The 17885-nt window shown below is 38.6% G+C and overlaps 1 protein-coding gene across 5 annotated transcripts; it reads left to right on the plus strand.

Moving 5' to 3' along the window:
• Positions 1 to 5860: 5860 nt before the first annotated feature.
• LOC307001551 (uncharacterized protein) lies at positions 5861 to 17134 on the plus strand. 5 transcript variants are annotated; one of them, XM_079618200.1, is made up of 12 exons: positions 5861 to 6462; positions 7474 to 7549; positions 7761 to 7850; positions 8715 to 8789; positions 9006 to 9095; positions 9882 to 9987; positions 10098 to 10159; positions 10247 to 10466; positions 13288 to 13432; positions 13518 to 13571; positions 15618 to 15952; positions 16558 to 17134. In XM_079618200.1, exons 2-9 carry the CDS (start codon positions 7481 to 7483, stop codon positions 13323 to 13325), a joined length of 750 nt encoding a protein of 249 aa, XP_079474326.1. In that variant the 5' UTR covers positions 5861 to 6462; positions 7474 to 7480; the 3' UTR covers positions 13326 to 13432; positions 13518 to 13571; positions 15618 to 15952; positions 16558 to 17134. The 5 variants fall into 5 exon arrangements, with proteins under 5 accessions (XP_079474326.1, XP_079474325.1, XP_079474324.1 ...); XM_079618199.1 differs by having other exon boundaries at positions 15618 to 15994; positions 16534 to 16954; XM_079618198.1 differs by having other exon boundaries at positions 15618 to 16954.
• The last annotated feature ends 751 nt before the right edge of the window (positions 17135 to 17885 follow it).

Here is a 17885-nt window from a genome sequence, read left to right on the forward strand (position 1 = left end):
GCAAAACTAGTCCCATCATAACAAGTGTGTGCAAAACTAGTCCCATCATAACAAGTGTGTGCAAAACTAGTCCCATCATAACAAGTGTGTGCAAAACTAGTCCCATCATAACAAGTGTGTGCAAAACTAGTCCCATCATAACAAGTGTGTGCAAAACTAGTCCCATCATAACAAGTGTGTCCGAAACTAGTCCCATCATAACAAGTGTGTCACGAAACTAGTCCCATCATAACAAGTGTGTGCAAAACTAGTCCCATCATAACAAGTGTGTCCAAAACTAGTCCCATCATAACAAGTGTGTGCAAAACTAGTCCCATCAACAAGTGTGTGCAAAACTAGTCCCATCATAACAAGTGTGTGCAAAACTAGTCCCATCATAACAAGTGTGTGCAAAACTAGTCCCATCAAAACAAGTGTGTGCAAAACTAGTCCCATCATAACAAGTGTGTGCAAAACTAGTCCCATCAAAACAAGTGTGTGCAAAACTAGTCCCATCATAACAAGTGTGTGCAAAACTAGTCCCATCATAACAAGTGTGTGCAAAACTAGTCCCATCATAACAAGTGTGTGCAAAACTAGTCCCATCATAACAAGTGTGTGCAAAACTAGTCCCATCATAACAAGTGTGTGCAAAACTAGTCCCATCATAACAAGTGTGTCCGAAACTAGTCCCATCATAACAAGTGTGTCACGAAACTAGTCCCATCATAACAAGTGTGTGCAAAACTAGTCCCATCATAACAAGTGTGTCCAAAACTAGTCCCATCATAACAAGTGTGTGCAAAACTAGTCCCATCAACAAGTGTGTCCAAAACTAGTCCCATCAACAAGTGTGTCCAAAACTAGTCCCATCAAAACAAGTGTGTGCAAAACTAGTCCCATCAACAAGTGTGTGCAAAACTAGTCCCATCAAAACAAGTGTGTGCAAAACTAGTCCCATCAACAAGTGTGTGCAAAACTAGTCCCATCATAACAAGTGTGTCCAAAACTAGTCCCATCAACAAGTGTGTCCAAAACTAGTCCCATCATAACAAGTGTGTCCAAAACTAGTCCCATCAACAAGTGTGTCCAAAACTAGTCCCATCATAACAAGTGTGTCCAAAACTAGTCCCATCAACAAGTGTGTCCAAAACTAGTCCCATCAACAAGTGTGTCCAAAACTAGTCCCATCATAACAAGTGTGTCCAAAACTAGTCCCATCAACAAGTGTGTCCAAAACTAGTCCCATCAACAAGTGTGTCCAAAACTAGTCCCATCAACAAGTGTGTCCAAAACTAGTCCCATCATAACAAGTGTGTCCAAAACTAGTCCCATCAACAAGTGTGTCCAAAACTAGTCCCATCATAACAAGTGTGTCCAAAACTAGTCCCATCAACAAGTGTGTCCAAAACTAGTCCCATCAACAAGTGTGTCCAAAACTAGTCCCATCATAACAAGTGTGTCCAAAACTAGTCCCATCAACAAGTGTGTCCAAAACTAGTCCCATCATAACAAGTGTGTCCAAAACTAGTCCCATCAACAAGTGTGTCCAAAACTAGTCCCATCAACAAGTGTGTGCAAAACTAGTCCCATCATAACAAGTGTGTGCAAAACTAGTCCCATCAACAAGTGTGTCCTGAAACTAGTCCCCTCAACAAGTGTGTCCAAAACTAGTCCCATCATAACAAGTGTGTGCAAAACTAGTCCCATCATAACAAGTGTGTCCAAAACTAGTCCCATCATAACAAGTGTGTGCAAAACTAGTCCCATCAACAAGTGTGTCCTGAAACTAGTCCCCTCAACAAGTGTGTCCAAAACTAGTCCCATCATAACAAGTGTGTGCAAAACTAGTCCCATCATAACAAGTGTGTCCAAAACTAGTCCCATCATAACAAGTGTGTGCAAAACTAGTCCCATCATAACAAGTGTGTCCAAAACTAGTCCCATCATAACAAGTGTGTCACGAAACTAGTCCCATCAACAAGTGTGTCCAAAACTAGTCCCATCATAACAAGTGTGTCCAAAACTAGTCCCATCATAACAAGTGTGTGCAAAACTAGTCCCATCATAACAAGTGTGTGCAAAACTAGTCCCATCATAACAAGTGTGTGCAAAAGTCCCATCATAACAAGTGTGTGCAAAACTAGTCCCATCATAACAAGTGTGTCACGAAACTAGTCCCATCATAACAAGTGTGTCACGAAACTAGTCCCATCAAAACAAGTGTGTGCAAAACTAGTCCCATCATAACAAGTGTGTGCAAAACTAGTCCCATCAAAACAAGTGTGTGCAAAACTAGTCCCATCATAACAAGTGTGTCCGAAACTAGTCCCATCATAACAAGTGTGTCACGAAACTAGTCCCATCAAAACAAGTGTGTGCAAAACTAGTCCCATCAAAACAAGTGTGTGCAAAACTAGTCCCATCAAAACAAGTGTGTGCAAAACTAGTCCCATCATAACAAGTGTGTGCAAAACTAGTCCCATCAACAAGTGTGTCACAAAACTAGTCCCATCATAACAAGTGTGTGCAAAACTAGTCCCATCAACAAGTGTGGCACAAAACTAGTCCCATCAACAAGTGTGGCACAAAACTAGTCCCATCATAACAAGTGTGTGCAAAACTAGTCCCATCAACAAGTGTGTCACAAAACTAGTCCCATCATAACAAGTGTGTGCAAAACTAGTCCCATCAACAAGTGTGTGCAAAACTAGTCCCATCATAACAAGTGTGTGCAAAACTAGTCCCATCATAACAAGTGTGTGCAAAACTAGTCCCATCATAACAAGTGTGTGCAAAACTAGTCCCATCAAAACAAGTGTGTGCAAAACTAGTCCCATCATAACAAGTGTGTGCAAAACTAGTCCCATCAAAACAAGTGTGTGCAAAACTAGTCCCATCATAACAAGTGTGTGCAAAACTAGTCCCATCATAACAAGTGTGTGCAAAACTAGTCCCATCATAACAAGTGTGTGCAAAACTAGTCCCATCATAACAAGTGTGTGCAAAACTAGTCCCATCATAACAAGTGTGTGCAAAACTAGTCCCATCATAACAAGTGTGTCCGAAACTAGTCCCATCATAACAAGTGTGTCACGAAACTAGTCCCATCATAACAAGTGTGTGCAAAACTAGTCCCATCATAACAAGTGTGTCCAAAACTAGTCCCATCATAACAAGTGTGTGCAAAACTAGTCCCATCAACAAGTGTGTGCAAAACTAGTCCCATCATAACAAGTGTGTGCAAAACTAGTCCCATCATAACAAGTGTGTGCAAAACTAGTCCCATCAAAACAAGTGTGTGCAAAACTAGTCCCATCATAACAAGTGTGTGCAAAACTAGTCCCATCAAAACAAGTGTGTGCAAAACTAGTCCCATCATAACAAGTGTGTGCAAAACTAGTCCCATCATAACAAGTGTGTGCAAAACTAGTCCCATCATAACAAGTGTGTGCAAAACTAGTCCCATCATAACAAGTGTGTGCAAAACTAGTCCCATCATAACAAGTGTGTGCAAAACTAGTCCCATCATAACAAGTGTGTCCGAAACTAGTCCCATCATAACAAGTGTGTCACGAAACTAGTCCCATCATAACAAGTGTGTGCAAAACTAGTCCCATCATAACAAGTGTGTCCAAAACTAGTCCCATCATAACAAGTGTGTGCAAAACTAGTCCCATCAACAAGTGTGTCCAAAACTAGTCCCATCAACAAGTGTGTCCAAAACTAGTCCCATCAAAACAAGTGTGTGCAAAACTAGTCCCATCAACAAGTGTGTGCAAAACTAGTCCCATCAAAACAAGTGTGTGCAAAACTAGTCCCATCAACAAGTGTGTGCAAAACTAGTCCCATCAAAACAAGTGTGTGCAAAACTAGTCCCATCATAACAAGTGTGTGCAAAACTAGTCCCATCATAACAAGTGTGTGCAAAACTAGTCCCATCATAACAAGTGTGTGCAAAACTAGTCCCATCAAAACAAGTGTGTGCAAAACTAGTCCCATCATAACAAGTGTGTGCAAAACTAGTCCCATCAAAACAAGTGTGTGCAAAACTAGTCCCATCATAACAAGTGTGTGCAAAACTAGTCCCATCATAACAAGTTGTGTGCAAAACTAGTCCCATCATAACAAGTGTGTCACAAAACTAGTCCCATCAAAACAAGTGTGTGCAAAACTAGTCCCATCATAACAAGTGTGTGCAAAACTAGTCCCATCATAACAAGTGTGTGCAAAACTAGTCCCATCATAACAAGTTGTGTGCAAAACTAGTCCCATCATAACAAGTGTGTCACAAAACTAGTCCCATCAAAACAAGTGTGTGCAAAACTAGTCCCATCATAACAAGTGTGTGCAAAACTAGTCCCATCATAACAAGTGTGTGCAAAACTAGTCCCATCATAACAAGTTGTGTGCAAAACTAGTCCCATCATAACAAGTGTGTCACAAAACTAGTCCCATCAAAACAAGTGTGTGCAAAACTAGTCCCATCATAACAAGTGTGTGCAAAACTAGTCCCATCAAAACAAGTGTGTGCAAAACTAGTCCCATCATAACAAGTGTGTGCAAAACTAGTCCCATCATAACAAGTGTGTGCAAAACTAGTCCCATCAAAACAAGTGTGTGCAAAACTAGTCCCATCAAAACAAGTGTGTGCAAAACTAGTCCCATCAAAACAAGTGTTTGCAAAACTAGTCCCATCAAAACAAGTGTGTGCAAAACTAGTCCCATCATAACAAGTGTGTGCAAAACTAGTCCCATCAAAACAAATGTGTGCAAAACTAGTCCCATCAAAACAAGTGTGTGCAAAACTAGTCCCATCAAAACAAGTGTGTGCAAAACTAGTCCCATCAAAACAAGTGTGTGCAAAACTAGTCCCATCAAAACAAGTGTGTGCAAAACTAGTCCATCATAACAAGTGTCCCGGTAATAGTCCCATCATGTGTGCAAAACTAGTCCCATCATAACAAGTGTGTGCAAAACTAGTCCCATCATAACAAGTGTCCCGGGAATAATACTATAAGAGCGCACTAAAAATAACACAGCGATTTGAATCTATTGAGTACTCCTGCCCTGAGAGAAGCATATAGCCTAGTACACACAAAATAATACATTATGAAACTGCTGAGTATTTCTGCTCGCTACGCTAGGGCGGGAGATATATAATTTTGACTAAATTGCCGAAATGTCGCGGAGATTTGATCGAGTTATCGCATATCGGCTTCACAGACAGCGCGTGGCGGGAAAGCCAGTAACGTTAATGTTAATGCATTGCTGCTTTGGTCGACTGCATCAAAATGCATCTGATAGTAGCCTATATTTAGACGATGAATATTAGTTTTGTGGATTTTTAATGTTCCCCAATTTAGAGGCTGTTTATCAGTGAATTTCAACAAAACATATAATAACTTACCTTACGATAAATGCGATCTTTCTCTCACGAACAGTCAATACTGTTACTCAGTCTGTAAATTATTTCCCTCCAAATTTCTTGATTCCTTCTCTACTTTAATTTCATTGGTTGAACGTAAACCAAGCATTTTCCTTTCAGTTTCAGATGTTTCATCGGTTCATCGGCCTTAAAGGGATAGTTCACCCAAAAATGAAAATTCTGTCATCATTTACTCACCCTCAAGTTGTTTCAAACCTGTATGAGTTTCTTTCGTTTGTTGAACACAAAATAAGATATTTTGAAGAATGTTGGTGACCAGACAGTTGCTGGACCCCATTGACTTCCATAGTATCTTTTTTTCCTACTGTGGAAGTCAATGGGGTCCATCAACTGTCAATATTTTTGGGTGAACTATCCCTTTAAGTGGGTGTGGTATAGTCAGTCTTCAGCGGAAACTTATAGGCTATAGCCTACATATAGTGTGCGTGCCGTGTGCCAGGGGAATTTGTGACTGTTTAACCACATCAAAGTTTCGTGATTAGTAATTCGTGCTTTTTCTCTTTTTTCTTGTGTGCTGAGAGTCTGTTCCGGTGAAACTGTGTGTGTGTGTGTGTGTGTGTGTGTGTGCGTGTGTGTGTGTGTGTGTTGGTATATGTGGTTTACACGGACAACACGCCAGACATTTCACCTGGGCTCCACGGACCTAAGGGTAATACGGGGACTATGCCAAGGTCCTCGTAAATCAAAGAGTGTAACTGCATTTGTTAGTGTCTGAACAACATATATTCTCTTTTTCTTTGAAAGTCCTCATTTACCACTTGACCTGATTTTGAGTGTATCCCAGTGTATAGAACAGCGACCCCACAGCTGGGTTTTATATTGCAGTTTCATACACATTTCTGATACACACGGTGCATTTTGGCGGGCCGTCTTGTGATTGGCTGGTTTGCGCATGTGGGCGGTAACAAACGGAAGTCGACGGGAAGCTCCGCCCACAGCACATGGCCCAGCTGTCGCTAATTAAATACCTAATGGACCACACCTCGGAAGTGTCAGCTCGACGTCGTTGGATTTACTGGATTAAATACATACAGGTAATAATTATATTCATAAATATAGTTGCATTTTTGCATTAAGTGTTTCTTATTTGCAAGAAATTGTAACTTGTAACTTACAATTACTGTAAAATGCTATATATTTACCACAATGTTAGCTGAGCTAGCTTGAGTGGCTATCAACGTCCTGCTCATTAAGCCTCAGGCTAAAGAGGTGGAGGACTGCAGGTAGAGATGAGGACAGAAGTAACATTGCCAGCAAGTCAAATTTGGTAGTTTTGTTTTTAAAATGAAAGCTAGCTAGGTTAAGTTGAGCTTGTGGCTACCGCATGGCTTAATGAGCAAGGTGTAGCTAGTTAAAGCCTTAACTTTTATTACAGACATTGTGTTTGTTTTATAGAATTAAATACTTTCTTAGTAGCCCACATTATTTTATTTAAATATGAAGTTGCAGTGACACAGGAAGGCTGTTATATCATTAATATGAGTACTTTCAGGCCATTAAATAAATGTAATGTGTTTATGATGTTCTGTTAGTGTACTAAACCTGTAAGATAAATGAATTGGTACCTAGTAACCAACCACAATGATCAATATACAAAACATGAGGGGCAACAGACCTGACAAGTATCTTGTGCAGTGTGTAAAGTGTTATATATATATATATATATATATTACAAGTATATATATATATATATATATATATATATATATATATATATATATATATAAACAGTGTTTTTATCTTCTTGACTTCATTTAACTAACTTTGTGAAATTGTTAGTTCTCATATAAGAAATGCTTTAACCATAGAACATTTCACATACCAAAATACTGTACATTTTCCATCTAGCTTCAGGTGGAACATGATTTTTATAGCTTTTGTTAGCACCACCTAACCAGCACACCGTAGATGATACTGACCATTACAGAATGTTAGAACAAAAACAATGAAGTCATCAAATGCTGTGTTCATCAGAGTGTAGTTTTCATAATCCACGGTCTACTATGTGTATAATATTATTATAATATTTTTTTTCCTTTTTACAGGGCCTTGATGATGAAATGGCCCCAAAGATGTGTGGTACCACAAACCCCCCCATTCACAACTGATGACACTGAAGAGGTATGTCCTCACAAAAGATAGATTTTTATTCATATCTTGCACTTGATTGTTAATATCAGAGAAGTTGTCAGTGAGTTTTAAAGCAAGGTTTTCCTCTGTCTTTTCAACAGTAGAATGGTTTATTTTTTTATTCAGATATCAAATGTCCTCTAGTGTCACGCTCCCTGGACTTTCTCTTTATTGTCCTTTGTCTCTGTTTCATCTTCTACAGCTGACCACTGAGAGCAAGTGCACCCATACAGCCGTCAGCCACCCGAATCAGACTAGTCCAGAGCTCAGCCCATGCACCAAGGTTGGAGAGGTAAATTAAATCTCATGTACAACTTATTTGTGGCAAAATGTTAAATCTGCCAACCTATTTCAATATGTGTGTGTATGTGTATGTGTGTGTGTGTAGTCGCCTGAGTAGAACATGCTTTATGTGGACCGGCGCCTGAGTAGAACATGCTTTATGTGGACCGGCGCCTGAGTAGAACATGCTTTATGTGGACCGGCGCCTGAGTAGAACATGCTTTATGTGGACAATGGAATGGAAGGACATTTGTCTAAACATGCCTTTTCAAGCTTCAGTCAGTATAATATCTGAGTGTGTGTGTGTATCAAACAGTGAACCCCACCCAAACATGACTTGGGAGGTCCATGCAGTTTAGAGGGTCCCGTCCCCAGAGGCATCACTTTGGTTTTTAAGAACACTTGGACTGCCTGCATTGGATCTGTATGTTGGTTTAATATGAATGCTAAGTCGTTTGGTTACATGTAATGGAAAGGCACCCATTCAACAGCACTGATGAAAATTCATGACAAGATGTCATTTAAAAGAATCATAGCAAATCTAAGAACTATAAAAGGACTAACCCCTCACTCCATGTAAAAGCTTAGTCAATTATTCTAGAAGTGCAATCATTCTACGAAGTTGGCTGACAATAGATAAACAACAAAGTAATCAAATGCTGTATTCATCAGTGTGTAGTTTTCATAGTCTACAGACTGTAGTCATGTGGCCTGTTCAGTGTCAAAGAACTGTTTCAGAGACTACATGTTTTCCACAAAACACTCACTGAAATACAGCCATGATATCTTTTCACTGAATGCTACACAGAGAACATCTTGTCTTCAAGATATTTATTATAATTTATCTTTTTTTGTTGTTTTTTCCTTTTTACAGGGCCTTGATGATGAAATGGCCCCAAAGATGTGTGGTACCACAAACCCCCCATTCACAACTGATGACACTGAAGAGGTATGTCCTCACAAAAGATAGATTTTTATTAATATCTTGCACTTGATTGTTAATATCAGAGAAGTTGTCAGTGAGTTTTAAAGCAAGGTTTTCCTCTGTCTTTCTGTCTACAGTAGAATGGTTTATTTTTTTATTCAGCTATCAAATGTCCTCTCTAGTGTCACGCTCCCTGGACTTTCTCTTTATTGTCCTTTGTCTCTGTTTCATCTTCTACAGCTGACCACTGAGAGCAAGTGCACCCATACAGCCGTCAGCCACCCGAATCAGACTAGTCCAGAGCTCAGCCCATGCACCAAGGTTGGAGAGGTAAATTAAATCTCATGTACAACTTATTTGTGGCAAAATGTTAAATCTGCCAACCTATTTCAATATGTGTGTGTATGTGTATGTGTGTGTGTGTAGTCGCCTGAGTAGAACATGCTTTATGTGGACCGGCGCCTGAGTAGAACATGCTTTATGTGGACCGGCGCCTGAGTAGAACATGCTTTATGTGGACAATGGAATGGAAGGACATTTGTCTAAACATGCCTTTTCAAGCTTCAGTCAGTATAATATCTGAGTGTGTGTATCAAACACTGAACCCCACCCAAACATGACTTGGGAGGTCCATGCAGTTTAGAGGGTCCCGTCCCCAGAGGCATCACTTTGGTTTTTAAGAACACTTGGACTGCCTGCATTGGATCTGTATGTTGGTTTAATGTGAATGCTAAGTCGTTTGGTTACATGTAATGGAAAGGCACCCTATAAGTTATACTGGGCTACAAGAAGTCAGCTGCTGGCACTGAGGCCAACCACAAATTCCCAATCTACAATTTAAAAATATGAAGAAGGTATATCTTCATATAGGATATGCTTTAAATAAGCTGCATATAAATAAGATACGCTATAAATAACAAAATACAATGCAATAAAGGGGTAATCATATGTATCAGGTAAATTAAATGTCACATTGGTATTGAATTTAAAATTATTAGATATCGACATGTAAATATGAAATATATTTCTGTCCAAACTATGTGGCGTAAATATGAAATATCTTTGTCCAAACTATGTGGCATAAGTAAATACTACAATAATTTTTTTTGCCAACAGTGTCAAAAACACTGCCTTGTGTGTGCAACAGTATCCTCCTTGGACAAGCGTGTTCGTTGTGTGGGACCCGTATCTTCCTTCAAGTGGCTTGGCTATCAATGCACAGGTTAGATATTTAGTGAATTAGTATAGAGTGTATATGTGTTGTGCTCTAACCACTTAAATAGACCTGCAGTGTTAACATTATTTTACTCAAATGTGTTCCAATTTGTTCAGGGGTCTGGCATAAATCCTGCCTCAAGCAAATTAAAAGAGATGACTTTAACAGCACAGCACAGGTGAGTATCTACTAAGTGAGTGTTGAACTTGAACTGTCTATAAGATTCAATCACCATGTCAAATAATTTGCTTTCTCACCAATTCAGGCGCAGCAGTCTCCTAAGGCTTCTGATGATGAACTGCTGTCAGATCAGGACAAAATTCCACATCCAGCATTGGACCAAATATCATCTGATGATGCTGAGGACATGTCTGACAAGGAATACATACCTGATTCGGAGTCAGAATATTCTTTGTCATTACTTGCCAGTAAAGGAAACCTTTGCAGCATCCAGGGGAAGTCACTGGATGAGATTGAAATTGAAGGTATGTACAGAAATTAGCCCTTGTAGATATTATCTGAGTTTTTGTTTTTTTTAGATAAACATCTAGACTTGGCGTTGTCAGCATCCCTTTCCAAGAAAAAAAAATCACCTTTCATGTCCAAGTATGAGTCGAGGACTACTATTCAGAAATATAAACTTAAGTCTACAGTATGGCTGGACAGTAATTCAAAATTATGTTTGTGTAGGTGCAGTCAAATTACTTTAAATATTAACCTAATATCATAGTGTAATAATTTATCTTATGTGCTCATGGACCACCTTAAACATAAACGCAGGTATAATAGCTCAAAACTACTACTTTGCAAAAAGTGGCAAGTACAAAACCAAGTACTTTCTTTTCCTTATTTTATGTGGCTATTTCAACCACAGATTTTTATGTCCAGCTATTTATGAGAGTTTTACCAGAGCTGTAAACTATTTGAGTAAATGTAATTAGCAACTGTACTTGAGTATATTTTTGGCTACTTTGTAGTTGTACTGAGTATCAAAGATATTAGATACTTTTACTCTACTTGACTACATGAAGTAGGGCTGGGCGATAAAACGATAACGATAATTATCGCGATATAATTTTTCTCGATAAAACGATATCAGGAGTTCGATAAATGTTCGATAATGTTTTTGCGCCAAAAGCGGAACGAATCTCATTTGAACCGCGCGCGCCACACGGACCGTTTATCCGCTCGGCTCAAAGTCCAAACGGCAGCGCGAGCGCGAGCTCACTCGAGCAGACGCGTTTACTCTGATCGGTCTCGGTCACGAGATCCAGTGAGAAGCGCTTGAATTCAGCGAGGAACACAAATGTCTCAGTGATTTAAACCAGTTTAAAGGCAGATGAGACCGCGCTGACGAACAGGAGAAGCACTGTGCGCAACGATACAGTCAGAAGCTTCTCCGTCGACACATTCCCATCATTTACCACGGATTTAACGTTAACGTTAGCCTAGTAATATTAACTGCATCATGAAATGTGGGATATATATATATATATATATATATTGAATTGTATAATATTATTAATGTAGACAATTTATTAAAGGACTAATGGAATATAATTCGTTTTTAATGTATTTAGGCTACTGGTTTTCATAAATACCATAGAAACCATAAAGTTACATTTTATCTGTGGTTATCATGATCTAAATGCATGATGCTGGATGACCAATGTTGGATGACCAGTTAATTTTAATAAAACTAAAGAATATTACATTTTACCAAATAAAAATAATGTTGTTACTTTTTTTTAACAGATGTTACTGTTTTTGTTAATGAACATAAATTGTATAAAGTAAATCTGCATCCTAACTCAAGCTAATACTACTGAAATAAAGATATTTATTTTGTTAAGGAAAAATGACAAATATTTGAATGTCCTACCTCGGATTTGTGAATGTTCACCTGTTTGGCAAGTGTTTGTCATGATATGTTCTGACAATAAAGAGTAGTTTAAAAACACAACGCTCTGGTTTCTACAGCTTTCACGTTGGAGTACAAATCTGTCTTTAAACTTGAAATAAATAAAGATTTGACATTTATCGATAATTATCGATATCGACTGATATAAAAAAATATATCGTGATATTTTTTTTTGGCCATATCGCCCAGCCCTAACATGAAGTTTAGTCAAGTACTTTTACTCTACTTGACTACATGAAGTTTAGTCAAGTACTTTTACTCTACTTGACTACATGAAGTTTAGTCAAGTACTTTTACTCTACTTGACTACATGAAGTTTAGTCAAGTACTTTTACTCTACTTGACTACATGAAGTTTAGTCAAGTACTTTTACTCTACTTGACTACATGAAGTTTAGTCAAGTACTTTTACTCTACTTGACTTTTGAAGAAGTAAATTAACTTTTTACTCCAATACATTTGTGATGAGTAATGCAATTACAAATTACATTTAGCATGGCACCTAACTTTTCTTTATGGCAAAAACAAACTGCTGCAGAAAGTGATATTTCCATCTAAGTGGCATTGACTGAACTATATCTTGTGCGTTTTGCCCTTACTCACCCAAACTTGTCAACAAGTCTACTTTACGTGAATGCGAGTGCATTAGTAGGTGCTAAATCGCAGACGGTTGATTTAGATGAAGTCAGGACTGCAGCCAGTGATGAGTCCGAAACCAGCACATCCAGTGCAATTAGACTTTGACTAATTTTACTTAACAATTTTTTTTTATCCACATTATTGACAAGGCCTTTTTGAAGGATATTGGTTTGCGTGTGGCCTTTTTGTGCACTTGAGCTTAACTGAGACTTGAGAGTTTGTAAACGCTTAAATAGATAGTTCACCCAAAAATGAAAATTGTCATCATTTACTCACCATCAAGTTGTTACAAACTTCTTTGTTCTGCTGTACTAGTCATTGGCTGGCAAAATCTGCTTGGTTACAAAATATCTATCTTTGTGTACCGCAGAACAAAGAAATGTATACAGGTTTGGGGTGGAGGTTGACTACATTTTTGGGTGAACAATCCCTTTAAGAGGCTGTTGTGTCGACCCTGATTTATTAGACTATTGAGGTGTTCAGTTTTATTTAGATTTTAGAAAATAAACATGACTTCTCATTTTACAAATCAATTGTTTCTTATTTTCACCTGCATGTCTCAGGTGTCAAGGACTAGTGCATCTTTGAGCCTAGATTTAGTATAATACTAAAGTATTGTTAATCACTTTTACTCGTATTGGTGACTTGTAATCGAGTAATTTATGCTGCAAGGTATCTGTCTTTTTACTCAAGTATGGTTTTCAAGTACTCTTTCCACCTCTGAGTTTTACTAATGCCATTTTCCAGATGAGATTGCGTTAAGTGATGCTGAAGACTGGGAGTGAATCTGATGACAGCAACACAGATCTCACCGCATCAGAGCTTGGAACTGTGGAGCCTATGGATATTGACTCTACAACCACAGAGCAAGACCATGACATGGGAGACTTTGGTATGTTAATTCAATTCATAGTCTCTGCTGATAAAATGTATTTTTTTCCTGTGACAAAAGTAACTTGTTAAATTGTTTTCAACAGGATCAGTTTCATTTGTGTCGTCCACAGTAAGTGAGAGTGTACCTCCCTCTGAAGGTAAGATTCAGTTTCAAGAGGTTTATCATCTATGCACAGAAGAAACACAGTGGTTTATACCCTACAATGAAATTCTTACTTTGCCCAACTCCCTTAAAGGGATACTTCACCATTTTTTTCATATTACACTGTTATTCCCTTAACTAAGACGAGTTGATGCATACCTCTCGTCTCAGTGCGTGCACTCAATCGCTCTGGTGCGCGGCGACGGTTTGATAGCACTTAGCTTAGCCCAGTTCATTCATTAGGGACGAAACAGAAATGAAGCTAGAAGCGACCAAACACCTCCAAGTTTTCCCTATTTAAATACAGTTAGTCGGGTAGTTACACGACCAAGTATGGTGACAAATTAAAACGTGGCGCTTTTCTAAGCTGGTAAAAAGGATAACTATGATGTATGGCGGCATAGCACTGGGAGCACTTCGGCTCGCGCAGTAAAAAGTCACGTTGGTTCTAATGACAGAAGTGAGAGGGAGAGGATTTTTCAAGCGTGACTTTTGCACGGATGGGCTATTATTTCATCCGCAACCGCATCGCAAAACTCATCATCCGTCCGCCATCCGTCCGCCATCCATCCGCACCAACTTTTTTGACCAATTTTCAAAACCGCACCCACCCGCCATCCGCTGATTGGGCAATGCAATTTAAAAAAAAAAGACAAACCATCAATTTAAAATATATATATATATATATATATATATATATATATATATATATATAAAAGGATGCATTTATAGCGTTTTGGGGGAAAAAATGGATGGATGACCTTCTATTGCCTTTGTTTTTAATTCTCCTTTTTTGAGTTTGTCACGTAAAGTTACCTCCTTCGCCGGCGTTGCCATCTCTGATAATAACAAGCAGTCTGCATAGACTCGACTAGGCCATATTACTGCGTAATGAAAATTTGGCTATTTTAAAGTGTGCTCTTTTTCAACCTCTAGTCTCAAGTGCTATGCCGCCATACATCATAGTTATCCTTTTTACCCGCTTAGAAAAGTGCCACGTTTTAATTTGTGTCACCATACTTGGTCGTGTAACTACTCGACTAACTGTATTTAAATAGGGAAAACTTGGAGGTGTTTGGTCGCTTCTAGCTTCATTTCTGTTTTGTCCCTAATGAATGAACTGGGCTAAGCTAAGTGCTATCCAAGTTCAGCCGCGCGCCAGAGCGATTGAGTGCACGCACTGAGACGAGAGGTATGTATCAACTCGTCTTAGTTAAGGGAATAACAGTTTAATATGAAAAAAATGAAGTATTCCTTTAACAGAAGGATTATTATGCACGTCTTTGTGATGTTTTCAACTATCAAAATGCAAGAGTAATCTTAAAGAAAGAGATATAAATAAATAGCCCTAAATTTAACTGTACTGCATTTGTACAAAACATCTTGTCTGCAAGAGAACATATACACTTACTTTATTATCAGGAAATGTATACTGAATTTGAGATAAAAGTAAAGTTACCTCCTTCTCTTCACATGTTCTCTTGATTGCCCATGAGTACGTTCTATTAATTCTCTTTTTAGCAAGTTGGTTAAAAGACTAAAAATGAATTGGTCTGAATGACTGAGTCACAACATGCCACAAAATCTGGAAGATTAAGAGGTTAAAAGTAGTATTAAGCTGATTGTTATGTACAGTTTCAATATCAAGACTAAACTTTCAGACCAAGTTCCAACACTATTTAGCTAACCTTATGAAATCAGATTTAAACTGAGAATCAGACCTTAAGACATGTTAGACATGTTACTGATTGTAGTATTACTTACTGCAATTAATTCAAATAGCAAAAGGTTTGGCCACATAAATAGATGAACAGCAAAGACATACTAATATTACACTCCATATTGTCCACACTCTAGTGGGTTAATAAAGTTGGTGAAATCACATCGAGTGAGCAACCAACTGATACCCAGAGTGAATTAAGAAAAGTAAACTGCAATTTCTTGTCAACTGTGGCATTAACTGAACTCATGTTTTGATGGCTTCAACTGGACAACACATTTTGTTTGAGATATATTCTTTTTTTGTTTGCCTATCTTCCAGGGAATTATGCTGATGAGGAACATGGATCCAGAAGAGTGGCGAAGAAAGTATGGTCTAAGGCTGAGGTCGCTGCAGTAATGCGACACTTCAAAGGTCATATAAGCAGGGGAAAACTGGCCACCAAAACTGGTGGAAGACCCCGTGTTAGCACAAAGAACAGTGCAAAATATAAGGGACTTCGTACAAAATAGAGGAATAGCTGCAAAGAGGCAGTCAGAAAAAAAAAGATTTAAATACACTGACTATTGTGGTGGTGTTTTCTATGTTTGTGTTAAAGGAACATTTCGACCTTTTGGGACTTTATCTTCTTCACCGTATCCCCCAGAGTTAGATAAGTCCACACACACCCTTCTCATCTCCGTGCGTGCCGTAACTCTGTCTGACGCACCCACCGCTAGCCTAGCTTAGCACAAACACTGGAGATAAACGGCTCCAGCTAGCATACTGCTCCCAATAAGTGACAGAATAATGCCAACATTCTCCCATTTACATGTTGTGATTTGTATAGTCACGGTGTGTACGAATAACAAGGTCACATGACGCACAGCCGTCTTCTAACCGTATACATACTGGGAACTAAATTCTCATAGATTTTACTATATAGAAGGCGAAGCACTGCTGGCAGGAGTGATAAGCGCAACCCTCTGAGTGAACTCTCTGCTCCTCACCACAGGTTTCTCAGGTCCTGCGAGCAAATCCCTCCGCCCAAGTAGCAGTGCTTCGTCTTCTGAGAATATAGTTCCCAGTATGTATATGGTTAGAAGATGGCTGTGTCTCATGTGACCTTGTTATTCGTACATGCTGTGACTATACAAATCACAACATGTAAATAGGAGAATGTTGGCGTTATTCTGTCACTTATTGGGAGCAGTATGCTAGCTGGAGCCGTTTATCTCCAGTGTTTGTGCTAAGCTAGGCTAGCGGTGGGTGCGTCAGACAGAGTTACGGCACACACGGAGATGAGAAGGGTGTGTGTGGACTTATCTAACTCTGGGGGATACCGCTAATAAGCTAAAGTCCCAAAAGTCCAAAGTTCCTTTAATGTTTTAAATAGAGGCCATCACAAAAGCAAACTGTTAAAAAGTTTAGTTTTTTTATATTTTATTTATTTTTTTGTTATGAGCAACCATGGGTATTTTGAAGTTGGGTAAGAATAACTTATTTGACCTTTTTTTTTGTTGCCTATGGCTTGCTCAGTTGGGGATACTTAATTTAATTTAATCAATCAACAATTCTATTGATCAGCATTACCAAACGTGGACGTTTTACACTAGAAACAAACGATGTATTATTTTAATTGAATACTGTGAAGCTGCTTTAATACAATCTGTATTGTGAAAAGTGCTATATAAATAAAGTTGACTTGACTTTTTTGCTCAATTCTCATTGTCATGGCACTGGTGTTGTGTGACAATCTATTGTTTAGCTCTTACAGGCCGTTATCTGGCTGTTAGCCATTGTCACCAACTAACAATGGTGATGTTAGAGTTGTGCAATAAAATAATAATTCAAGTCCCATTAATGCTTGGTGGTGTCAGGTTAATGTGTATGTGTATTTATGTTAATGAGGAAGTGATGTCATTGTCCCTTTAAAGTCCCAATAATGTTTGTTTTGGTCCTTATAAGTCACATATTTTTCAAAATGAGAACGGTCTCTATAAACCACAATAGTTTTAGGGTGGTGTGTATCACGCTCTGAAGGGTGTATCTGAAGTCTAAAGTGTCCTGAATTTTTTTCAATTTTTTTTGAGTGTTTTAATCGAACTCTCATAGCTCTAGGACCTCAGGAAAGGGTAGTCCATCTAAACCACCACCGGGCCTGTTTGGAGAAAAAGTCTGGCTAATCCACATAAACCAGTATGTGTGTGTGCGTGCGTGTGTGTGTGTGTGTGTGTGTGTGTGCGTGCGTGTGCGTGTGCGTGTGTGTGTGTGTGTGTGTGTGTGTGTGTGTGTGTGTGTGTGTGTGTGTGTGTGTGTGTGTGTGTGCATCTTATGTCTCTGTTTACTTCTCTTGTCGCTGAGTTATGTAATTAGGCTAATGTTTATTTATTTATTTTGGAAGGACGTTGCCATTATTTTTTATTTATGAATCGTTTTCTCTTGTTTATTGGTCAGTTGTGGAGTGAGGGAAGGCTTCTGTATTTTATTTGGGATTGTTCTTGTGTTAGGTAAGTTACATTTAATTTAGTCAGATTCACTTTTTTATTATTATCCTGAACCCCTCCTGAAGATTCACGCTTCTGTTATTCATTTCTGTGTGAATAAAGA

The sequence above is a fragment of the Phoxinus phoxinus genome (assembly GCF_949152265.1).
Source record: "Phoxinus phoxinus genome assembly, chromosome: 1".
In the NCBI taxonomy this organism is placed as follows: Eukaryota; Metazoa; Chordata; class Actinopteri; order Cypriniformes; family Leuciscidae; genus Phoxinus; species Phoxinus phoxinus.